Source organism: Pezoporus flaviventris, unplaced genomic scaffold (assembly GCF_033815535.1).
Source record: "Pezoporus flaviventris isolate CSIRO_AGI_PZ_B2104156 unplaced genomic scaffold, CSIRO_AGI_Pfla_v1 ptg000213l, whole genome shotgun sequence".
Classification (NCBI taxonomy): Eukaryota; Metazoa; Chordata; class Aves; order Psittaciformes; family Psittacidae; genus Pezoporus; species Pezoporus flaviventris.
The window spans coordinates 3,705,308-3,730,172 of NW_026892761.1; the positions used below are offsets into that span (position 1 = coordinate 3,705,308).

Here is a 24,865-nt window from a genome sequence, read left to right on the forward strand (position 1 = left end):
AGTTAACCTGCTTTAAAAATCAAGAAACACATAAAAGCTCAAGAACAATTGTTTCTCTTGGCTACTTCAGTATTTGTGTCTCAGCAGTCCACAAGTCTGTCAGGGCCCCTTATGAAAAAGCTTTGATAAATACTGGCTTTTCACTATAAAGATAATATTTCACACAAAACACAATGGGAGTACACAGAAGCAGCTCGTCTTTTAGCATGAGGAGAGGGCAAAGACTCACTGTACTAAACAAAGATTTCTGAATTCCTAAAAACCAACATTTAAAAACAGGACCCACAAAATGACATAGTAAAAAATAAAAGGGGGGGGGGGGCAGAGAACTGTGTATTTCTTTAATTTGGGATATTTAAGCCTATTTCTCAGAACATTGCTTGAGATTCCTTGAGGAATCTGGAAGAAAAAGAAACTGGAGTACTCAGAAGTGAGTCTCAAATGACTGTCCCTGGTTAGTTTACAGAGCCAAGTAGCTGCTACCAGCATTTAAAGACAGTTAATTATTCATACTAAGGAGAAAATCATTTTAATGATTAACTGCAACTGTTTCACACTTCTCCCCCGTAAGACACAGAGCAGCTGCACCTCCTCTGAGAGCACAAAAAAAAAAAAACAGGAGAAGAGTTTAAGAGAAGACGATTGAAAGTGGTTATGGGACCACCTGATTTTTATTTCAGACTTTTTGATTAGTGAAAAGGAGGAACCACTTCACTCTGATCCAGAAAGCAAGGCAGCAGCTCCTGCAGATCCTGAGCTTCAGTCGTTTCTACTAGACAGTACTCTCTTCATTCCATAATTAACCATCCAATGCCAAATGAGATCCACATTTCCAATTCAACACCCAACATGATTACAGTTGTCAAATTTTGTTGTAAAACACCTGAGACATCTCAAAGAGGAACAAACATTTTTGCAATGCAACAGCCCAGAACAACTCCAGATGCTGGGTCCTTGCACTTAAAAAACCCAAACCACACAGATGCAATCTAATCGAATTATGGGGTTTTTCCTCCTTCCAGTACAGTTCTCAGTTCTGGTTCCTACCACTTGACTGGGCTTTCCCCTCGTGACTGTTCTGTCTTCACATAAGCATCATACAGTTCTCTCAAACAAAACAACAGTTCCTCTAGGTTGTCTCCTGTCAATGCAGACAACGCAATGACCCGGTCAGCTACGTGTTCTTTAAGGAGTGGCAGATTGATCCTGGACTGAGCAAGGTCAATCTTATTCCCAATGACAACACAAGGCCTCTCAGACAATCCTTTTCGATACTGTTCCAGTTCATATTTTAAGTCTTCCAGCTGAATCCATGGCTGAGACACAGAGAGATCCACTACATACAAGAGAAAGCGGCAGCGTTCAATATGCCTTAGGAAGGCCATCCCGAGACCCCTGTTTTGATGAGCACCTTTTATTAGGCCAGGGATGTCAGCAACTACAATGAGAGAAATTCCACAGTGAATCCAACATATCCAACAACAACAACAACAAAAGATCAAACAAAAAGAAACCCCAAGCCAGTTTTTTACTGGACAGTACAAGTATTTCTAGAATTACATCTCAATGCACCAACACCTCACAATAAGTTTAGCTGCTCTTACCTTTTAAAACACCCAAATTGAGTTCATTCCAGAGAAGAGAACACACACATTGCTAGTTTGCTATTAAGGGCACATATAAGTGAATGTGAAATGGATTTTCAGTATTGTTTTGTTTGAAGTTCCTTAGAACCAACAAGAATTCTACAGAACTACTAAACTTACTTCTGCAGTACTGCAAAGAACAACCACAGTGACACAAATTGCCATCAAGGTACACACAGTGTACTACAGTTCTGACCTGCTACTTGCTCATAGTCGTGATAGTGGACAACGCCAACGTGAGGGTTGAGGGTTGTGAAGGGGTAGGCAGCCACTGCTGGCCTGGCACGGGAGATTGCTCTCAAGAGTGATGATTTACCAGCATTGGGAAAGCCCACCTGGAACATAAATACTTATTAAAGCCAAGGTTCTGGGCTAATCCTAATAAAAACCAACTGTAAGCTTCTACAGATGTGGCAAGGTTTTTCCAGGATGAACTTAACGTTAACTTTGCATACTTAGCTCTGAAAAGCACCCTGGTTTTCATGTTTTGTTGCTCCTAAATCCTGATTTATGATAAATATATTTGCTCATGAACATGAAACAGATCCCCTTAACTTTCTTTATGCCATCTTAAGTATTTACTTTGTCCAGAACCAAGAGGGCTCTTTTACCCTGAAATAACGTTATGACACTTCATCCAGCACTTCTCATTTTATCTGTGTTTTCTAACTCCTATTTATTATTTTCCATAAGAATTCAGAATTGGCTTTGTCCTTGACTCAGTTTGGCCTATAAGTAAGACACAAGTTTGGGATTTCACAGCTCTTCATAGACTCAACATCAAAGAATTAAATTGAAACCTGGCCTTCCAGGGAGAAGGCAAGAATTTCCATGTGTCCAACCAGTCAGAGAATTACACATACTGATCCACCAATGCCAACTCTTTTCTTAGTCTCTAAATATAAATTCACAAAATTCTGCTAGACCAGACAGTTATTCTGCAGTTGTTGAACTGCTGTTATGCAGCAAAGCATCATTTTAACAGCTTTACCAGCTGGCCTTAAAACATTTACATGCTTAGATAGGAAAACTGCATAAACCCTAAATTGATTTTGCATTCATGTCTAAATAGTGTATTTTATTTCAGAGGATGTTAACCCTGGAACAAACAAAGTAAAACATTAAATATCTGTAAAGAGAAAAACATAAGGATGAAACAGAAGATGATTTGAAATTTATCAATTTTGGTTTAAAAAAAAAACACAAGAAAGCAGAAACTAATTTAGAAGAACTCTCCATACTGTGCTGTTACCTACAGAATCAGCAGACAGAGCCTCCTGTACACCAGCAGCAAGTCTGTTAATCACTGATCAGTCTCACACACTGCTTTTCTATACATAGTTTTGATTTGAGCAGAAGGAGGATGACATCAAGGATCAAGAGAGTGACAGCTCTGCAAATCACTCTGGACATCCTTCTACCAAGCAACAGCAAGAAAGCATCAAGCTGCATCTCTAAACAAGCAAGCCAAGTGACTAACAAAAACGTTATCAGACATTATTTCTTCAGTCAGTCAAGTGTCATCCTACAATGCTAAGAAAGTTGAAGAACCGACAGTGACACTCACCAGTCCTGCATGAGCTGCTGTCTTTAGTTCCAGATGGAGGATCCTTTCCTGCCCTGGTTCTCCTGGAGTAAATGTTGTTGGAGACCGGTTTTCATTGGAAAGAAAAAAGCGATTACCTTTCCCTCCAGCTCCTCCGTAAGCTGCAACATACTCTTCTCCATGTTGAGTGAGGTCAGCCACAACTTTCCCATCCTCCTTAACCAGTGTACCTACAGGTACCTTAAAGAGAAGAGAGATGCCAAGTGTTAAACTGAACTTGAAGTCTGCAGCAGAACTGTCTTCAGCAGATCCCTTATCAGCCGACTTCAGATTTGTTGAAAATCATTCCTTCATATTGTCAAGATTAGGAATCCAGAAAGAGAAGTGGATTTCACAAGACACCTTCTGAACCCAAACAGCACTGGTGAGACATCTGCAGTCCATTCAAATGTTAACAGAACCATAACCCTCTTTCTTTCAAGAAAGGAGAGAAAAGCAGCCTAAGCACAGTAGTGAGTTGAGAAACATACTGCCTCTCATAACCAAAACAGGCATGCTGGAGAAAAAAAAGTATGAAAGAAAAATTCTGCTCCCATTGAAGAAGTTCTGTGTTACGACTCCTTTAGGAGTATGACCTATAGAAGTAGAGCAAATCAGGACAGTATCTGTTTTGGCCAGATGTTATCTTCCAAAGAAGTCTTATTTTTAAAAACACCTTTACAAGCAGCTTGATCTGCCTGTGTGCCAACCAGCCCTGTCTTAGCAGACACAGCACACACAGCTCCCTGCAAAAACACACGAGATTCTCTCACAATAACCTTGAAAAGCAGCAATGTTAACACAAAGTTAACACAACAGCATGTGTTTAAACTTCATTTACTTACTTTAACATACAAATATGCACCGTTAGCTCCATAACAGTTTTTAATTCCTCCTCTCTCTCCATGGAAACCCTGATAAAAGGGGAGGACTGAAGAAAGTGATTTCATTTGCTGGTCAGCTGCAAAGCAAAATGCACATATTTTAAACAGCAGAACAGGCACAGAAGAGCAACCTCTTGACTATTCTTTCCCTTTAAAGTATTGCATGAATGAATATCCTATTTACTGTCTCAACATATGAGGTAACTACTAATATTAAGGGAAGTTAAGATGAAGTTTAACTGCCTTTACTATTTGTTTATTAACCATGCACTTTATTAAGTGGTCATTCAAAAAATCAACCATTGCAAAATGCTCTGGAAAATTCATGTTATAGATTTTGCAGCAGGGCAGAGGCAGAAGCAGCTTTATCCATCTTAAAATTTGCTCAGATCCCAGCCTTATCATAACATAATCAGGCACCAGCCACCAAAATGTCTGCAAAATACTCCGACTATGAAAATGCTTTCTAAGGCATTTATGTCCCTGTTACCACAGCTCAGGACAACGCTTAAAAAGCAAAACCATCTTATACAGAAACACCCATTTTCACATTTTTGACATTTACCATGCCTGTAGGGTTGTTTTTGCTGGGGTGGTGGGGGTGTGTTAAGGGATAAGACAACACAAAACAAAACAGATTTACTAAGTTTTACCTTTCAAAATGACATGACCCCCATCACCCCCGTTTCCACCATCAGGACCTCCAAATATTTTTCTGGGTTCACTATAAAAAGAATGTCCTCCTCCTCCTCCTCGTCCTCCAACCACATGCACTCTCCGGTGATCCACAAAGTAGCGGGTCTGGAAGAGAAGTACAGTTTATCAGAGTGATCTGCTAAGAAGTTAATGTTCTGCAAAACTCAGTAATATGCAGACTTGCTGTTCTGAGTCATGACGGGGGCCATTCAACAGTAAAAAAAAAAACAAAGAAACTGGAATTCTGCTGCTATTCAGAGATCAGCCAAATACAGCATACTAAGAAAAATAATTTTGCTTTTTAAGTATTTTTAAGAACCCCATTAAAAGTATGTGCCTGAGGCTATGTTGATATAACCAATGCAGCAGCTCAGATATCCGAGGTATAAAATTCACATGAAGGGAACTAACAACAGGGAAAGCATCCTGTTAATACAGTCATATAATGCTGGCAAGCAGCTCAAGGAAGGGCCCACACTATAAATAAAAAACACTCAGTAACTCATGAAAACAATCAAAAATATATACATGAACTTTTTACTTCTTTAAATTGAACTGAAATTTGCAAAAGGGGCATAGTGCATGTGTGGGAAGGATATTCTGACTGATTCACTGCTTTCTACAACAGGTGATGAAATTAAAGCAAACTTCAATCTTGTAACAACTAAGAAAAGTATTAAAGACAAAGAATAAAACACAACTGTAAACGCAAGAAGAGGGAATCTTAATTTATGCCCAACCAGTTGCTAAAAATATATAAAGAGAATTCTACGTCTTAGCACTATTTCCAACATTAACTTCAGATTTGACTGATTACACTGCACTATGTTTCAGCTTTTCTGTCAGCAAAATAGGTTTGATGATACTGACCCATCCCCAGGAAGCAGGCTGATATCCTCAAGGCAAAACATTAGATAAGTACACTCATATAGGCAGGTGAAATTGCTTACGATGGGGATGAAAAGAGATAGTATGACCTTGACTTGTGGTAACACCTGAATTCTGCCCATTACTAAGGGACTTCCTAATAATGGAAGAAGTCCAAATAAGTAATCAGGGTCACTTTAAACAGGCCAAACAGTATTTGAGGGAGGAAAAGTCGTCTTCATGTTATGATGCCGGAAAAATAACTACCGATAATCAGTTATACTGTGACCGGTGATTTCTTAAAAAGCCTTTTATAAAAGCATTTGGCACCACCACACGGCGAGACAGGAAACTAGTGCTTTAAATGGGAAGTACATAGGAAGAGCATTAGAAAACAAGATTTTCCACAGACGCTTAATTAGAAAACGAACATGAAGAAAAACGTTCCAGGGCCTGCCGTGTCTCCGACATAAAGCGCTGCGTGTTTGGCAGCTGACTGCTATGCGTGAGACACAAAACAGCCTCTTAGCTTTAAAGCTATGTAAGGCTTTTTGCTCCCTCGACCTGTGCACGCACTGCAAACTGACAGCCGACTCCCTTCAGGACTTACCAGTTTCCTTTCCGAAATGATTCTTTTTTGCCTCAGCCGCCTGTTCTTCGAGCACCTCACGCACGTTGTGGAGAAAGGCACCGGCCGGCCTCCCCTCGGCAGCGGCACCGGGCTGAGGAGAACGACTGGCTTCCACAGCGGCCGGCTGCCCAGCACGGCCCAGCACCGCGACAGCATGGCTGGGCTCCGGGACCGGACGGGACAAGACGGAACGGGACCGGAGGGCTCCGGCAGCCGCCGGAACAGCCCGGAGCGCAGCCGCGACCTGTCCCGCCGCTGAGGGCCGAGCCCGCCCTACGGTCGCACGCAGGCGCAATCGCAGCCGCGCTGCTGTGGAGAAAGCGCGGGAAGGCGCATCCATGGCCGCGCTCCGCCGCTTCCACCCCGCAGCTCTCGGCTTCCCTTCACGCACCCGTTCGGGGAAAGCCCCATCCCGCCGTGCTCCCACAGGCCGCAGCGCTGCGAGGCTCGGTCTTGGGATCCCTTTCCTCCAGGGGCGCCAGGAGTGCCCTGCCCGCTTCCGTCTTACGGCGCTAGAAGTCGCTGTCCCCCTGGCAGCGGTCACCGGCAATAACGCCTGTGCCCGGGCCGCCCGTGGGGCTGCGGGTGAGCCAGACCCGTGAGGAGTCCTCCCGCACCATCGGTCACCGTGGCACAGTGCCCCTGCTCCGCCCTGCCTGTGAGGTGAGCTGTGAGAGGGACTTGTGAGTGAAGGGACAAGGGGAATGGCTTTAACCTGCCGGAGGGGAGACTGAGATGAGCTCTTAGGCAGAAGCTCTTCCCTGTGAGGGTGCTGAGGCGCTGGCACAGGGTGCCCAGAGAAGCTGTGGCTGCCCCATCCCTGGCAGTGTTCAAGGCCAGGTTGGACACGGCCTTGGAGCAAGCTGCTCCAGTGGAAGGGGTCCCTACCCGAGGCAGGGGTTGGAGCTGGGTGAGCTTTAAGGTCCCTTCAACCCAAACCATTCTATGAATTGCTCACATCCACTCGGCACACACGGAACGGCTGATCTTCACATATCAAATAATGTGAATTTGGGACAAGCTTTTGTCGTCTATAATCATCCAGGAAGTTATACCAGAGAAGCAGGGGAGAAGGTGCACCTCGAAAGAACTTCCCTGTATCTGTTGTTTCCATTCAAAACTCTGTGCCATAAGAAAAGTACCACCAACTTCATTCTCAGATAATATTTAACCTAAACAGTTTTCAAGCATTCTGTATTACAAACCAGAAAATGATACAATTAATGGAAGAAGTCCAAATGCTGGCATCACTTTGTTTCCACATTAATACATAAAAATGGACAACACATTAAATAAACATTTTGTTATTAACAATAAAAATATTAACACCAAAAATCATGTATAAATTAGGAAATAAATGTACAAACTATTTCCAAAGTGCTCTTTCAAATACATTATATACACAACATTCACGGAGTTCTTAATGTAAGACATTTCAGATTGATGTAATGTTGCTGTTTCATTTGAAGTGGTGTTCATATTCTCTCAACAGTATTTCAGTGCTTTCAAAAAACCACATAAAAGGCATATTTCCAAGCTGGCAAAGAGCAATATTGCATTCTTCTGGCTACCTGTAATATTAACATGGTAAAGAAAGCAATCTTCCTTGCTGTTCCTTGCTATTTGTATGAAAACACCAGCAGGAAAGATGAGAGAAATGAGGACCCACTATTTACTCAGTAATTAAAACTATTAATGTAGCATGGGCAGTGCTTGGACAACATTTAATAGTAAACTCTTTAGTTGTCCAGTTAAAGACTTTACAGAGAAAAATAAAAAGCAGTGAATTGGGAGATCTCTTCTTTTCCTTGTTGTCTTGGCTTTTCAAACCCCAAACTGAAATCCTATAAATACACCAGTTCAGGTAAAGAAAAGGAGAACAACCTACAGAGGGTGTATTTATATTGTAAATTTGCAGTTAATCTCATTAAAATTGCTCACAGAGTGCGGTCATCCTGGCCTTCTGATCAGAGAAGTTTGGCCATGGTATTTCCGTCAGCACTTACATTAGCACTTTATAAGTGCTTTTTATCAACACTTCATAAGAACGTATAAAACTGCCTAGAAGTGACTCACATTGTCCATACTGGCTTTTACATACCACTAGTCTTTATTCCTAAATTCTCCCTCTATAGATATTCTCTCACTGGGTGACCCCATTAATAGTCCCCCTCTCTATATGCATAACACTGATTCGCAATTAAAGCTGAATTCAGCTGCTTATTTGCCACAAAGATGGATTTTTTTTTTCTTTTACTTTTGAACTATTTCTGTCAAAATATCAAAGGAAAATAAAAACTGATGGTGAACTGTAAGAACAACAGACCAAATCATGTGACAGTATTTATGGTCATACTTGTGGGAAAATCCGAACACGGGCAATGGAAGAATCAGAACTAAAGAAGGATGCCAGCCACCTGCTTGCAAAATTTGGCATGAAAATGGATATGGGAGTTACAGAATTTGGAGTGGTATATTTAAGACTGGAGTTTTGCTAGATGGTTTTCTTAGCTAAGCACAATATGAAGCAATACTGATGTCTAGGAGGCTGACGCTGCAGATATGAGAATTCCCTTCTGTTTTCCTTTCCACAGTAGAAATACCTTAGTTTACATGGATATAGAAGAGATGCCTCTAGTGATTAACATTTCCTTGAATATAGGCTTGGATCCTCTTTCTGTACCTTTTACAACAGAAATGTGGATTTAGCAGATTACCTAATTGTAAGACTTGGGCAGGTGTTACAGAAGCTGCAGTTAATTTTATCATATAGTATAGAACTGTCTTCACATAAGGAACATATCCATACCTTTATTCTTAGGAAGTAAAGAGCCATGGATTTCAGAGGCCAGCAGGTAATCTTCAATGCATTCAGTTAGAAAAAGATCAATAACCTGCCAGGACAGGATACTCCCTGTACTGAGACATGACTGAATGGCTCCGTATTGAGCCAGACTGCAGAATAACCTGGCTGTTTTCCAGAACAGGGCACAGCTGTGATCAAATGATCCTAAAGCTATTTGGAAACATCAAGAATGGGGCTAGGGAGGGGGGTAAATGAAAAACTTCTGCATTGTATCAACATACAGTACTATACACAGCACCAAATATCAAACCATTAAAGCACTGTCGTGTTACCAGTAGTGCACTGCTTCATATCCAGCATGAAATGAACACTGTTCACATACAGACGCTGCTTTGTGCTAAGGGGTAACCAACATATTACAATTAATCAAAACTGCCTGTACATCCAGTTCAAAAGATGAAGATACTATTGAAATGAATCTGGCACAGGAACATGCTCTTTTATTGCTGGTAATTTCCATATTGTCCCTATAAAAAAGAGAAATAAAAATGTTGGAGACTAATATATCAGAAGTTTACAAATAGTGAGCTAGGCAATTTCTTTTGGCCTATGAATTTTGAAAGACCCACCGAAGTATCACCAATATGCCTGTACCAAATTATCAGATAGGTTTATAGTGGAGCTAACAGCTGCATCTGCTTTTTCATAGCATAGATTTAGAAGATTTACCTGCTCATAGCCATAAGGCCTCTGTTGCTGAGCGGATGGGCCGGTCTGGGAAGCTCTGTAACTCCCGTATTGCTGCCCCTGTCCCTGTTGGTAGCTGGAATACTGTGAAGAGGCTCCTTGTGCAGGACCTGAGAAGACAGTGAAAGCTGCTACTAAGGCTTGAGGGGGAGTTCTTGTGCTTAACATAATGTAACACATGATGGTAACAAAGTAAGCTCTATGAGTATGAACTATGAGTGGGTTTTGCCCAGACCTCCTCCCCTCTGGCTTTACACTAGAAAGTGTTAGTAATAGTAATGATCTAGTCCCAGTTTGGTTAACATTGCCTGTTCACAGTCAAGTCCCATCACATCTGGGAGAGCCACCAGAAATCCCCTGCCTCAAAGCTCCGATTTAGATTATTCTGATCTCTCTGGACTCTGGTTTTGTACTGAATAGCCTGATGTTTGTATTTGGTTATATTGTACTAAATAAGCTGACAGTTTCTTTCTGATGAAGACTGAGGATACATACAAGATGCCTCTAACTGATAGGAAAGCTCAAAGACATCAAATTCGGATCTTTTTGATGATAGTGGGGAACTCTGCCACTGCTGACTTGAAGGGTTTGAAAGCCCCACACTGGTGTCCACTGCATGCTCAAGTCTCTTTTCTCCTTTCACATCAGCCCCTCACTAAGGAATAAAACCCCTATGATGCTGCAAGAATGATTCTAAGCAAGGGAGCAGTGACTCTCCAGACTGTTGATGTTATTTTTTCCTGTCAACTGCAGAACTGAGATGTGCAGGAGGCCTGAGAATCTAGGCAGTATCCTCCTGCCCGCACTTACCAGGAAGACAACATGAGGCAAACCTGTATTTTCTAACTTTCTTTCAAAAGAGAGGGATTCAGGATAGATTCATGGAATGCGGTGCTATACTAATGTATGTTACTGCCCAGAATCCCTTCACATGCAATACCCAAGGTTAATCAAAGAAATAGTTTTCAGCATATGTTAGCTTAGGATGTGTCAGGATGAAGTACTGCAAACAGTTGGGCAGTCAGTGACTGCTTACCATATCCTTGCTGCTGTCCTGGGTAACTTTGTTGGTTTGGGTATTGCTGCTGGGAGTATGTTTGCTGTTGTGCAGCTCCCTGTTGGTATCCTGCCTGCTGCTGGCTGTACTGGGAATTTCCTAAAGAGGGAAACATTGAAAGAGTTGGGTTATAGGTGAGGCAGGTGTTTCACTGTACATGTGAGTCACGAGGAAGACAAAGACAGAAGTAGCCTTGGTCTGGAACTCAGACAAATACTCTTCTGAAAGAGCTGATTCATTTTTCCAAGCAGGATGTTTATTTCTGTAGTGAATTTTAGTTCATTTGAACAGGAGAGAGGTGTTTGTTTGTATCAGACTATACAGACAAAGAACCTGTTTCTCAAAGGATTTTTTTTACCCCAGAAGTAAACCACAGAGTCCCAAAGGTAAGGGAGCCAAGGTAAAGAGCTGGTTTCTCAAGAAGCCACCCTCCCACTGTATTTTCTCCTAGATACTGATGTTTATTCCCATACCCCAAAACACCACTTATCCAATTGTTACTGGTATGTTTTAAAATACCTTTGATAAAAACTCCATTTGCAGTATCCTGAAACAACCAAATGCACAGAGACTACACAGATGACACTGCTTTTCCTAAATGCCTGCTCACTGTATCATAATTAAGATAACATTTTGCAGCTAATTTAGAGTTCAGATATCTTGACAATATCACTGAATTTATGATGTGCTACTGTTGAGAGGTTTTAGTGGTAAAATGGTAAACTCATAGTATTGATATTCAAAGAGTAGTTTCATTTAACCCGTTGTTCTTCACCATTTGTAAGGTGAATTAAAAGATTAAAACCAGTTGGTTGGAATTAACCATTGGGCTTTCTTACTCCAGAGAATGATGACTGCCAGTTTTTGCCAGTTCTGACCCCATTTCTAGCTGCATTTTACCTTTGTCAGCATAACCATTTACTTTAATACAACCATTTTTATTCACATTATATAAACTGTTTGTTAATGTAAGGGAGAAGTCTTTTACTGCAAGAAAAGGTCAGTATCCGTAGCTCTAATTCCACCCTGCTCAGCTACAAACAAGGATCATTTTTGTAATGAATATGAGGCTACACACAAGTTGTTGGTGATCCCACACAGCTGCACAGCGTGACTGCCCCACAACACAGGTACCAACATGTGGACAGTCTGGTGTAGTCTTGGTATAAAAAATGCCATATATACCTAAATTCCATTTCCTGGTCACTCCTTAAGGAACAGCAGTTAGTGATGCAGAAATTGCACTTTTCATAAGCATTTCACTAGTATTTTAGGGGATTCAGAGCTTGCTTTACAAAGATTGGCAATATATTTTCCTACCTCCTTCGTAATAGTGTTGTGTAGAGTCGTCAAATGACCTGTCATAGCTCTGCTCAGTATAGGATGACTGCTGATAGGCATAGTCACCATGTCCTACAAAGAATTGCAAAGATTTATCAGGCACACTGTTAATAGAACTACATATGTATTGTTGAATGATGTATCATAAAGCTGCACAAAGATGTGGCTGAGAAGAAATAGACTCCATAGGTAGGAGGTCAAATGTATGGGAAGGAAAGTCACATCTATGGATAAATCTCTTGCATTTACTAATCCAAACTTGGCTTCATGCTGCTTCTGAAGCAGCTTGGATAGCAGGGTGCACTGATGTGTGTGTTTATGCACCAGGCTGCCATGCCCTGGGATTAGAATTTTGTAGCATTTCACCTGGGAATGAATCATAATGGGCTTGCCACATCCTAGGACGTGGCAGTCACGGTACTACAGCTCAGAGGAGTTACCATCTGGGTAGTATTGCTGATTCATAGGTTCTGATGAGCCTTGTCCATGGCTGTACTGTTCACTGTAATATTCTTCCTGACCCATATACTGCTGCGAGGAACCTGCAAGGCAAAGACACAGAGAGCAAACTGAGTGAGCCCAGGGGCTCCTAAGGGATATTCTTATTTTCTATTCTTAATGAAGAAAACAGTGTTTACAAGTGGAGAAGTGAACAAGCAGAGTATGTTCAGAGCAGTTGTAAAGATGTTACGCTCATTAGAAAAAGGAAATGGATTTGTATTTGCCAGAAAAGCTGCTTGAAATTGAAATCACGCAATGGTCAGTACCACATCCTAAACCCACTCACTTCTGTGGCAATAGGAATGGCTACATTTCATCTACTAATTGTTGTTATTAGAAAGCACAGGAATGTAGTCCATGCTCAAGAAAACAGTCAGGATTAAATAGATTTGAGTTAACGTATTAATTTGTTTCTTAGCAAAATTCACTTTATGTTAGAATCAGTCTAGCAGCTTTATTACCTCTTAGAACTTTTTCCAGAGAGGTCTTAGAGCATGGCAGTTATCCTCTGGAGTTTTCCTTTCCTTGGCCTAATTTTTCGTACTAATTGCTGGCAAACTATGTCTTCTTTGCAGAAATGTGTCCTTGTTAATGTGCCACGTTATGGCTGATCCAATACCATTTGAAAGAACTGACAAGATTCCCAGTGGCTGGAGGGAGCTGTACATCAAATTGTTCATCTTTTCTTTAGAGATATATGATCCCTTTTAGACAGAATTATGTTTTCTAAAGACCTGAAATAATTAAATAGATACATCTTGAAAATAGATTCAAGTTCATCTGATTGGCATCACACTTCCACCATCTGAGATTTCCTGTGTTCCTGGATGGGATTCCCTGTTCAGAAATGTGACTTGGAAATTCTGGTGCCTTGCCTACCCCACAGGATGCACTGAATTATCACCAGTATAAAAATAACTCAATCAATAACCCAGTAATAGAGTTTACCTTGCTGGGAAGCTCGGTAGGGGCCCATCGGCCGCTGACCCATCATGCTGTTGCCTTGGTTGCTCTGACTCATCATGGCAATGGAGGACTGCCCCTGGTAGTGCTGGCTCCCTCCTTGTGCCGAGTTGTAATGTGACGTTGCTGCTTGCTGGTGCATCATGGACACTACAATGCACATGGAAAACACTGTTTCTAAAGGGATGTGACAGTTGTCTCCCTAGTCTCTTCAGAAGCAAGTTAAAAACCTTCAGCTAACATGCATCCCGATAAAGATGTGAATTTTCCACAGGGGCAGATGTTTTCCTACTGCATGTATTTAACTCTTCTGCACTGTAATCCGGAAAGGATGTCATTACATGGTCAGTTCTTGCCATTTGCTCCAGTTAGGTATTTAAAAATACATCTAGCTTTGGTTATTATTAGTTTATTTAAAATAATATACTCATTCTTCCAGTAGGATTAAAGAAAGAAATTAGAACTGATGCTACCTCCTAATTCATTGCTGCATTTCTTTTCTGATCAACTATTTCTTCTGCTTCCATCTTACTATATACCTGATAATTATACAGTTTAAATAAACTGACATTCTACATCTTATTTGATCTCTACATTTCTTATTGTCAGAAAGAATTCTTAAGCATTGGACATGCCACTCAGTACTCAGCAGTAAACACTTCTTACGAATGAAGAGGTTCATTCTGAGTTGCCTGCTAGTCTCTCTATGTCCTGAAAGCAGTGAGAAAGTAACAAAAAAGGGGTCATAATGTACAAACAGTAAATGTGTAATACTCTTTGGCAGGCTTTTCAGCTAGGATAAAGGGGCTTCTCAGATCCACAGTTGTGGGATTCGCTGCCAGGGGCTATGGGATAGTGCTGGTGCACTTCCAGGGCACCCTCTTTCCCCCAGTTCCCTGCTAACCATAGCAAGTCAGTGTGAGTTAAAGTTCTGACGTGTGCTGGTGCCTGACACCCAGCAATTCAGAGATGTTAAAGTTGTCTTTTCCTCTTGGATGTTTGTCACCGTGTACAGAAAACATTTACAGAGCAAATTCCAGTGTGGTGAACCTCTGAGGTCACTGAAAAGTCAAGTTGGCCCAGAAGGAGGAAGAGGGAGTTTACCTGGATTAGACTGCATGTTGATGTTTGTTCGAGAGACATAATTGCCTATTGACCCCTGGCCTTGCATTGGCACATTCTGAGATGCAGGCACTGTATGGCTATAACCAGGCCCAGTTCCATGACTGCTGACAGTCATACTCAGAGAGGTCGTGGGCATGGTGTTCTGGCCTGACTGCTGCATAGACACGTGATTAGGACCTAGAAAAATTAGAGAGAGCAACAAGAATAATCTGTGCTATTATTGGCAATGTACAGTGAGCATTAAAGCCCTCATGCCCTTTCTGAAATACCTTCTGATAAGGCAAAACCAAAGAAAAAACTCCTTGTTATTAAAATTCCCTCTTATCTACAGACAATAAAACTGCACAGTTAGAGTGATCCTCCTTCTCCTGGCAGCCAAATCCAGTACAGAACTGCAGACAGGAAGACCAAAACCAGCAGCAATGCCCTAAACCAGTAATTGCAGATACTTCAGAAAACACCTGGACTCTGGATACATCCCAGCCCTCTGAAATTTGTCCTTTCCTTCCTCCTGTCCTGCTCTTGACTCCTCCTTCACACAGATAGTGACAATGGGAAGGAACAGGAGTGGCTGAGAAACACTTTGCACGTTGCTGCTTCTGTCCAGTTGCTCCATCACCAGCCAGCCCTCTTAGCTGGGGAGTAGGAAGTGACGAGGGACCCTCTCAGAGCACAAACCTGTCTCTCCCTGCCCTGAAGTTTGACTGGAAGTACCATAGACTTTCAGAAGATTAATTTCCCAAGTCACCAGAATAATCCCTGTCATTACAGTATTCCCTTTCCAGCATCATTGTATGGAACCATCAGACTGCTCCAGTTATGTCCTGAGTTTATCATGCTCTTTACTTGGAAGTATGCTTATTTTTAAAAATCCTGTTGTTGGGTAACTAAAACTGGGGGAAAACTGATTCTTATTTTTTGTTGTTTGTGGCTGTAAATGCTTTTATGAATGAGTTTTTGGAAGTTGTTTTCATTGTGCATTGTTACTCTCTAAAATGTGATAGTGTGTATTGTTATCTATCTAAAATTCAGCTGTATTGTTGTCAGTCTAAGTTAATGTAGGTAGAATGGAAGACATGCAGAATCCCAAGAAGAAACAGAATCATGTTGTAGTATTAGGTTCTGATATCTTAATTCACAGTTATCTAGTGTATCTACAGCCTCTGAAAAATGTGTTTAATTCTCTTAGTACAGACCTCATTAATTACTCTGAATGGTTTGTATAGACCTCAAAATGGGCAAATTTGCTGTAAATTATTATGTTTTCCTCTTGTGGAGAGATACAAGCAGCATTTTCAACATAAGACAGACAGCTCTACTGAAACCAGTGGAGCCAGGTCAAGCTCTAGCTTCTGTTTTGCTCCAGGTTTTGCATGTCTTCTAGAGCTTCTACTTCTGCTTGTACAACACAGAGCCACATGGTGTTTGACCAGAGCTAGAGCTGCTTTGTGTGAGAGATGGAGTTAAGCAAGTGTTGGTAAACCTCACCCTATGTGCGTGGGAAAACTTGGAGAATCTTGGCCTTTAGAGCAACAAAACAAAAAGTTTGACTAATTTGTGATTGTAAGGGAAAATAGGAAAGCATGGCCCAAAGTGTGTAAGTAAAAACACCAGAACAGTAGGATAAATACAAAGCACTGAACCTCTTTCATACTTTCATGGATCTAAGGCGGTTGGGGGTTGTTTTGGAAGGCTTTCTTCCTGATTTCTGAACAGTTAAAGTTCTCAGTTGAGCCCAATTCTGTCTGGAGGCAGCTGCATTTCACTGCTGGTTCATTGAACCGAATGGCTTTGCCTGCAGGGCTGTGGCAGGAAGAATCACTGACTTGGGGTTTACTTGAAATCCTGGTGGGTTGTTTTTTAGCTTGTCCCCATTGACAGAATTATCATTACAATTGACCTAGCTGCCCCTATGCAATTACCATATGTGTGGTTACATAGTGACTGTTCTACAGAGGTGATTCCTGTACAGTCCTGACTGAGGGCAATAAAGAATAAAAGGTAGCATCTTCTGTGGCTTCTTCCTTTTTCCTCCCCCTCTTACAGTGCTGTTACGTGTCCATGACAGACTTTCATCTCTACTGCCATTAGATGAGAAATCGCCACAAGTGCTAGAGCCCCTATATTGGAATTATTTCTGCATATTTATTCCTATTTCCCCCCAAATGCTGTCCAACAATTGTTGACCAATGTGAAAGAATCGCTCAGTCTCAAAGTCAACCTCAGGAATGCTGTGTCATGCATCATCACTGTGCTGACTCAATTCTGGCTGGCACAGAGACAGTAGCATTAGAGACTGGCAACCCAAGGGAGTGTCCCTAAGCCCAAGGGTGTGAGGGCCCTGTTCTCACAGCAGAGCACATGCCAGCACTGCTGCTGTTACCCAGGCTACTCAGAAGAGGCAAGCTCCTACATCCTCAGTTACAGCTCTGCTCTGAACGGTAGCTGTGTCCTCAGTCTGCTTCCCAGGGCTGGTATGTCTATGATAGAATAGCTACCACTACCCAAGTGATGGAGTCTTCATGACCAGGCAGAGAATAAACTACCCTGAGACCCCCCACAACTCAGCCTGGGTTTTAGTATAAGGCTGGGGCAACATGAAGTAAACCTGCAACATGAGGTAAACTGCCCTGGCTGCTTCTGTTCTGAGGCTGGTTCTTTCAGTCAGCACTAACTTACTATGAAGAACTGGGGAGCACATAAGAAAAACCAGCAGCAATAACACTGAAAATGTAGATTCTTAGTAATACAAACCAATGTTTGACTGACTTATTATAGTACTTATACTAGGTAATAAATCTCTCAAAAAAGAAGGCCCAGATAAATTCAGTAAGTTCACTTTACAAGCTGTAACTGTTTAAAGTAGGCACCTCATCCATTAGTTTAACAGGTACTATCAGCTTGACCACAAATGGATTTTTAAGAACTCAGAAGTCATTTCATGGCTTGCATCTGCTCTCGAATCCCCCTTCCAAAGTGATTTTACAATCAGGTATTTCTGTTCATAGGAACTGGTTTTTTTCTCTGTCACTCTGGGAAAGACCCACAGAAACCAGAACTGCCTAAAAGACTAGGAACTGCCAAATAAATATATTCATACCATAAAATGCACAGAGTAAAAACAATTGGTTTGTCTTTTGATTAGTTTCAGTTCCACAAACAAACACAAAGTATATTATCTTGTTCATGTGAAATGCCTGTGCAGGCTCTTTGGCTACGTAGTACAAGCTCTGCAAGCTTCTGTAGAGGACAAAGACTGATGCAACACCAAGTTATTGTTAGGAGGGCGCATATCCTGGAAGGTCTTTGCAATGTAAAGGTTTGGTTGTGTGGTTAGCCATGCAAGCAATTCCATTTCACCCTGGCCAAACCCTCTACTTTCTAGAGAAAAATACCCCAAGATATCATTTTTCTGACTAAAAACTTGGATGCATCTTTACATGGTGATTTTCATTAGGCATTTCATGGAAAAGATGGTTTTCATTTCCCCTATAGAAACACAAAGCAGACTGGAGTCCTTGCAGAAGCCAGCATCATTATTGACTGTAGCCATTTTGTGATGATTTCAGCATGTGCCTGAAACCCCCGTATGCCTGAAAGGTGAGTTAGGAGAGATCTTTTACAGCTCTGTAAGTATATTCTGCATTAATGATTTTGTTGCCAAGCAACAGCAAAGCAGCACAAAGGGGACCAAAGCTCACCATTGCTAATCTGACTCTGCATGAGGGAGGAAGGAGGAAGGCCCGTCCCGATTGCATCACTGAGATTGCTCTGTGAATGGAGAGATTGGTTGGATGCACTCTGAGTCATTCCTCCTGGGCCCAAGTTTATGTTTTGCGTTGGTGGCTGCAAATAACAGGGAGGAGAAGCAAATGTTTGGTTAGGTTTGTAATTAGAAAAAATAATAGCCCCCAAATTAGCCTATGACTGAAAACTGCCTTAATTAAATATGTGTTTCTTTCACTTTCTGGGCTTCCTTGCCTAAACCTTTCTTCATCTGACTCCTATGTGTGAATGACATTCAGCATGACACAGAGAAGCCAGCAGGCAGCTCAGGGAAAATCTTAAAACTGTGCTTGTAACAGTTTCTGTGGCCATACTCCTGTACTTATCATAGCATCATAAAATGGTTTGCATTGGAAGGGACATGAATTTCATTTTGTGCTGGTCAGAACATAACTGCAGAAGGGAGATGCATTAGCAATGATGATACAGAAGCGTGCTGGCAAGTTGACCTTTGTCAAACATAAAGCTATGCTGTATTTTGAGTTATACCTCCAGAATCAGTCCATTTAGCTGGAATAACACAATGTTTAAAGACAAACTGAGGCCCGAATGCTGAATTAGATTTTTCACATAAAATAGTGGCTTTTTTTTTTTTTCCTGAGTAAAGAATACAATTAGAATAGGTAAAGAATAATGAACCTGGAACACATGGAGGCTGTTCAGACCTGCACCACTGCACCATTTATAGTATACAGAACTTCAGTTATGGAGACAGAGATTAACACAAATGTCCCAAAGAATGTGTTTTAAACACAGTAAAAGTAACTTTTGATTTGTTTCGGGGTCTACTTGACCACTTCAAAACTTGTAGCTGGAGAAACACTAAATAAAAGGCTTATTGACATGGATCAGTAAGAAAATCAAAGAACATTTCCGTATCTGATGGTATTGGTACTTACTGCAGGAAGCAAGGACTGCATATTCTGGTTAGAATCTGCTATTGTTGCCAAGTAAACCAGGTTTCTGTGCAAGATTTGTTGGTATCTACAGAATAAGGAGTAAAGCTCATTTGGAAAGGGTTAACATTACAGAAAATTCCAAACTTCCTTTTCTTTTTTTGTGCCATTTCTAACTGATCAGTTAAATTACATTATCCCACGTTTCAACCGTCATAATAGCTACAGTAATGAGCTGTATCTGTGCTGTCCTGCTTTTCATCAAGCATCAGCGTCTTCATCACCTCTTCTACAAATGGGTAAACCTGGAGGAGGGGAGAGGTAAAACACTCTCTCCACTGAAAGCACTTTGAGTGAATTGTGAAGCTGGGACCTCAATCTCTGAGTACCGACACTGGGGCAGCTGCTCTAACAATTGGCCACTTCCTCTGTTTAACAAGGCTCTTAGGAGCAATGAAATTCCAGAACTCCCAAACCCAAAACCTCTGTGTTCTGCCAGCAAGCTGGGAAGAATAAGGGTTTTTTCAAGAGTGCTCCAACTGGAGTGTTTACTCAAGTAAGCACCACCTCAACTATTGATGCTTCTTCACAGTTCTCGATGAACTGGAAAAGCTCATAGTAAAGACCAGAAGGGCACCCGAAAGCAAACCGAGAGCTGTGCTACTGAGCAAAGTGAGGAGTCAAACCTCTGGAAACAGGGAGGAGGGTTCCAAGAACAAAAATGCTTTTTTAGCATGAGTTGTCTTCTGATTAGAGGAAAATGGCTGGGAAGTGGGGAAGAACAGAAAGGTGAAGCTAGAACAGTGACACGACTTCTTTAGCGAAGGGGCCTTTCTTAAACAAGTAGCTTGAAAGTACAGCCCCATGACTTGACCTTTCATGGGCAGATTGGCTGCTTTTCTGGCTGAGATTTAGCAGCTAAAGGCTATATCTATTAAATACTAAAGATTAGGAATAGTAAGCAGCGATACAAACTGGCACTTCTACATGCACATGGTTTTAACCACAGGTAACCACATGGCTGATCTTTAACACTGAATTACTTTCTGATGAAAATGTGTTATTAACTTTATACATGATTCTACTTTATTTAATGAATTAATATTATATTGCATATATAAATTTATTTAATGAATCTGCATAGAGCAAGTGGTCCAATAACCATCACTGTTTATAATTATTATAATAAATGACCAGTTAAAAATACTGTAAACACTAAATAATCAAATCCTTCAGGAAAAGCCCTCCCTTCCAAGAACAATATCCATTCATAAATACAAGTGAATCTAAACAAAGAGCCCAAGTATTCTCAATAATCAGAACTGTTCATAGGACTGTTCCTGACAACAAATACACACAAAAGTTCTAACATGCTCCAAAACTCGTAATACTCACTGAGTACACTCTGCAGTTTTCCCCTTGCTCTGATAATCCATAATGCATTGTATTAGGTGGTGATTTTCATCTAGCATCTGCGTAAAAGAAATATGATCAAAAGACGTTACTATGAGAACCATACTGAAGTCCCATAGGTTTGTGCTGCCCCACAGTCACCTTTCACGGCAGTGGGTGTTCTGTTGCCTTGGGATGTTACAAGGTTCCTGCACATGATTTTGTTGAGTCACAAGGTTGTGTTTTTCATTCATTTACGAACAGTTCTCCTTAAAGGAATCGGTTGAAATACCCAACACAGAAGAATTAAGGGGCTTACCTTTTTTGCTCCTTCCCTGGCAGATGGATTTTGATGCTGAAGAAGGCAAATGCTTTCGCTATGAAACACCCCTGCCTCATTCTAAACCATCACTCGCCCTTTCCAAAACCGCAGATTTTGCTGACATGTCTACTTCCAAGTGATAAACACACTTTCAAGCAGTTTGAACCCACTACTTTTCCTGCATGGGACTACCATGTGCAGACTACCGAGCCTGAGGAAGTGTAAAATACACATTACTGGATCCACCGAAACCACATTTAAGACAACTACATCCCAACATGTCCTGTGAGGTTCAGTTCAGTCCTAATGCAGAGAGGACTTACAATGAAAACACAAAGTAGTTATATATCAGTTAATTTATGTTTATCAGTGGCCGCTAGCTTAGCTTCATACAATAAATTCTAGTGACTGACTTGTTCCAAGAGGAGCAGAGCCGCTGGACAGAATGACCACTGACCTTTATTTCATGAACTTATAATGCAGTTATAAGCTTAAAATACCCTTTGATTTGCTTTCAAATTTCAACTACAACAGTTTGCCTCTTTCCCACAGCTTTCCTGTGGATGTGGGAGCCTTCTGAGGGTGAGTGAATGGAAAAACAACAACAGTATTCACAAATTTAGACTTGCCCCTGGCAAAAACTCACTACATAATACAGATCGTAGGTACCGCTGCTATTAAGTGCTTGTAAGATTGGGCTTTTGACCCACAGTGTCATCAGGACAGAAGAACTCTCAAGGAAAGAATAAGATGGTTTTGACAATGTGAATTAATCCAAGTTCTGATCAAAACCAGTTCTTGACCCATTCACATGCAAAGAGATTATAGGCAAATGAGCAGAGTCTTTCTGGTGCACTCTCAATCACTGCCTTAGAGAGCACAGCGGCTCCCGGTGCTTGCTTGTACTTTGCAGGTTGGGCTGAGCTTGGCTGGACCCCTCTGTCCATCACTGACTGCAGCGATCCCCTGGAGCTCCCCAGCGAGGGGCAAGGAGCAGAGGCACTGCTGTGGTCTGCAGGCTGCGCCTCGCACCCTGACAGGGAACATAGGAACCCTGTCAGTCAAGGACCTGGCATGCTCACGTGGCAACCCAAGGTGAGCCTGGAATTTGAAGGGAAAATACTCCTGCCTGGTTCCCAGTGCAGCGTGCAGAATATTCACCCATCTCAGTGGAAACTCTGCATATTGAATCAGCAAAGAATACAAACGTGTCCTTTTCAGTTTCCACAACAGACATCACAGACAACGTTCCCACATTCAGTTAAGATACATATTCAATAGCAAGAGTCCAAGCAATATTACACATATCTTCCTCAGAAAAGGACTATGCTTCTACAATTAGCTGAAGAACATTTTCCTTACCAATAAAGGAATCAGGAACAGCTCTTTCCTGACTTCCTAAGTCAGTACACTTAGTAAACTCAGTAACCAAGTTCTGATTTCCATTGCACAGAAGAAACTGAAGTTTACTGTCCTGCAAATGCTGTTTGAGGAACTATTTTAAAGCATCACTGTCACTGCTCTATTGCCAACGGCTCTAACATTCTCCATGTGAAATTGATTTTAGGAGCTGTTGGTACTGGAATAGTAACAGCTTTGAAAGGCTCTTGAAACTGAGCTAATAAATAAAAGTAAGATCTTTATATACCACAAATGCAAATAAGAATCTTTCAATTAAATAGGTATGTGTTCTACAACGCTCACTTTAATACACTTTTGAAGCTTCTAGCACGGCATCTGCCCCTTTTCTACACTCTTCTCTCATTGCCCCATTTCTATACATGATTATAAAGCCATCCCACTTCTGTGCCTTCAAGTCTCTTTCTCAGCACCATCACTTGCCAGAAATCACTGCCAACAGCCCAGCATCGACCAGCAGTCCTGAAGTAACATACCAGCAGTCCTGAAGTAACATACCAGCAGTCCTGAAGTAACATACCAGCAGCTGTACCCGAGACACAAGACGGTTTTGCACATTATTTGTAAAGAAATAACGTTTTGAAACTTCCATAAAGTTGATGAATATGCAAAAGGAAAGAGTTTGAAAATCCAACTGAATTACTTTGGCTGCCTTTGTCTGTGGCCACAACAGACAAAGCCCAAACTATCTGAATTAAGAACCCAACGTGGAGGTTAGGAGAAATTTATCCACCAAGACTGAAACATTTTAGTATTGAAAATCAATGACTCCACAATCCCACACGTGCTGTAAGAGCAGCACAAACGGGATCAGTTTCCAAACAGCCTCCAGAGACTCAAGCACCCTCTCCAGCCTCTCTTGCGGCAGTTTCCCTGCCTTCATCTCTGCTCTGTCACAGGCTTCTACTGAGGGTTTGGGGTTTTCCTTAGAAGTCCTAACTGGGCACCAAAGCCCGGTCACTGATGGGGTAGCAATGGCGCTTTCCCCCGGTCCCTGCTCACGCTGGACCGCTCCGGGCACACACACACCTCGCTCCTACCGCTCCTCGCACCCGCACCCCATCCGCGCAGGGCACGAGCACGGGTGACGAGCAGCGGTGGCGGTGAAAACACGCACGTTCCTCACTGACATTTCCAGCCTCTTCGGCGCTGACCGTGACCGGCTGCGGGAGGAAGGGGCGCCGGGCATGTGCGTGCGGTCCCTGCTGCAGCCCCGCCGAACAGGAGACAATAACTTCCCAGCTGGGAGCCCTGGGCTCCGGCCTCCACCTGACACCCATGCGGAGAGCTGCTCTCCAGAGAAAACCTCTCCTAAACCTTTGTCTGTCACGAAATGTCCATAAGCACCTCGCAAATACCGCTGTGTGAGGGATGTCAGCGAGCGGTGCTCCCTCTATCTTCAGAGAGATTAACATTCCGCACCCAAATACAAAAGAAAACCTTTGCAAATTCACTGTTTTCTTTTAATTCATTTTTTTTTTAGGTTGGATTTGGGGGTTGGGGGTGCAGAAGCTGACACACCGTCCTGAATTAATCATATTAACTGCATTGCCATCTCCCAATGTATTATTGGCAGCCTTTCCCCCCTTACGAGCGGCAGAGATAACGTGCCATCCCGATTTTATTCCCAAGTCCTCCTCCGGCTCTCTCTTTGCAGCGATCTGAACACCTTTGCTTTGTTCCACCTCCTCCTCCTCCTCCTTCCCCCACCTCTCTCTCCAGCTGTCCATCTCTGCAGCCCTCGCAAATTCCCTGGTTCTCCTGATCGCCCCAGCAATCCGCCTCCTTCCTCAGCTCCGGGGGCACGGGCGGAAGAAACGGCTAAAATCCGCTGTATAAAAGCATGCTGTTTTTTTTTTTACCTTCTGGATAGTTTGCTGGGTGACCTCCCCTTTGCCTCTTGGGCGAGCAGAAGCAAAGGCAACCGACATGGTGGGGTTTTTTTATGTGGCTATAATATATCTGCTCCAGCCTCTAATAATATTGTTATTATCTGGCCGCTATTGCCGTGCAGGGATTCTCCGCAGTGCACGGGGAGGGGGGGGGCCGCCGCAGATGGTACGATCTGCGCCCCGCAAAGAGCCACCGGCCCCGCACCGCCACCGCTCCGCACCGCCCTCGCCTCGCTGCCCGCGCCGCCGGCCCGGGCCGGGGGAGCACCGGCGGGGATTTGGGGAAGGGGCGGGAAGCGGCCGCGCCGC

General features: G+C 42.4%; 2 protein-coding genes across 2 annotated transcripts; both read right to left on the bottom strand.

Moving 5' to 3' along the window:
- Positions 1–627: 627 nt before the first annotated feature.
- MTG2 (mitochondrial ribosome associated GTPase 2) lies at positions 628–6,503 on the bottom strand. The gene is made up of 6 exons (XM_061441270.1): positions 6,289–6,503; positions 4,769–4,916; positions 4,077–4,192; positions 3,214–3,432; positions 1,843–1,981; positions 628–1,438 (listed from the first exon to the last, which is right to left on the bottom strand). The coding sequence occupies exons 1-6, from the start codon at positions 6,463–6,465 to the stop codon at positions 1,044–1,046; spliced, it is 1,194 nt and encodes a 397-aa protein (XP_061297254.1). The 5' UTR covers positions 6,466–6,503; the 3' UTR covers positions 628–1,043.
- Positions 6,504–7,458: 955 nt separating this feature from the next.
- SS18L1 (SS18L1 subunit of BAF chromatin remodeling complex) lies at positions 7,459–24,796 on the bottom strand. Its single transcript, XM_061441337.1, has 11 exons — positions 24,527–24,796; positions 20,927–21,003; positions 19,535–19,619; positions 18,551–18,695; positions 14,829–15,026; positions 13,710–13,874; positions 12,701–12,802; positions 12,240–12,332; positions 10,899–11,018; positions 9,845–9,972; positions 7,459–9,642 (listed from the first exon to the last, which is right to left on the bottom strand). Exons 1-11 carry the CDS (start codon positions 24,593–24,595, stop codon positions 9,616–9,618), a joined length of 1,209 nt encoding a protein of 402 aa, XP_061297321.1. The 5' UTR covers positions 24,596–24,796; the 3' UTR covers positions 7,459–9,615.
- Between the last annotated feature and the right edge of the window lie 69 nt (positions 24,797–24,865).

Excerpts from the sequence above, each read along its gene's own strand:
- MTG2 (XM_061441270.1), bottom strand. The coding sequence starts at position 6,465 with ATGCTGTCGCGGTGCTGGGCCGTGCTGGGCAGCCGGCCGCTGTGGAAG. Across the intron at positions 4,917-6,288 it reads TCATTTCGGAAAGGAAACTG|ACCCGCTACTTTGTGGATCA; the intron begins GTAAGTCCTGAA and ends CTTCTCTTCCAG. Across the intron at positions 1,439-1,842 it reads CGACTATGAGCAAGTAGCAG|TTGCTGACATCCCTGGCCTA; the intron begins GTCAGAACTGTA and ends CTCTCATTGTAG.
- SS18L1 (XM_061441337.1), bottom strand. The coding sequence starts at position 24,595 with ATGTCGGTTGCCTTTGCTTCTGCTCGCCCAAGAGGCAAAGGGGAGGTC. Across the intron at positions 18,696-19,534 it reads TGCAGTCCTTGCTTCCTGCA|CCACCAACGCAAAACATAAA; the intron begins GTAAGTACCAAT and ends TGTTATTTGCAG. Across the intron at positions 11,019-12,239 it reads ACAACACTATTACGAAGGAG|GAAATTCCCAGTACAGCCAG; the intron begins GTAGGAAAATAT and ends TTCCCTCTTTAG.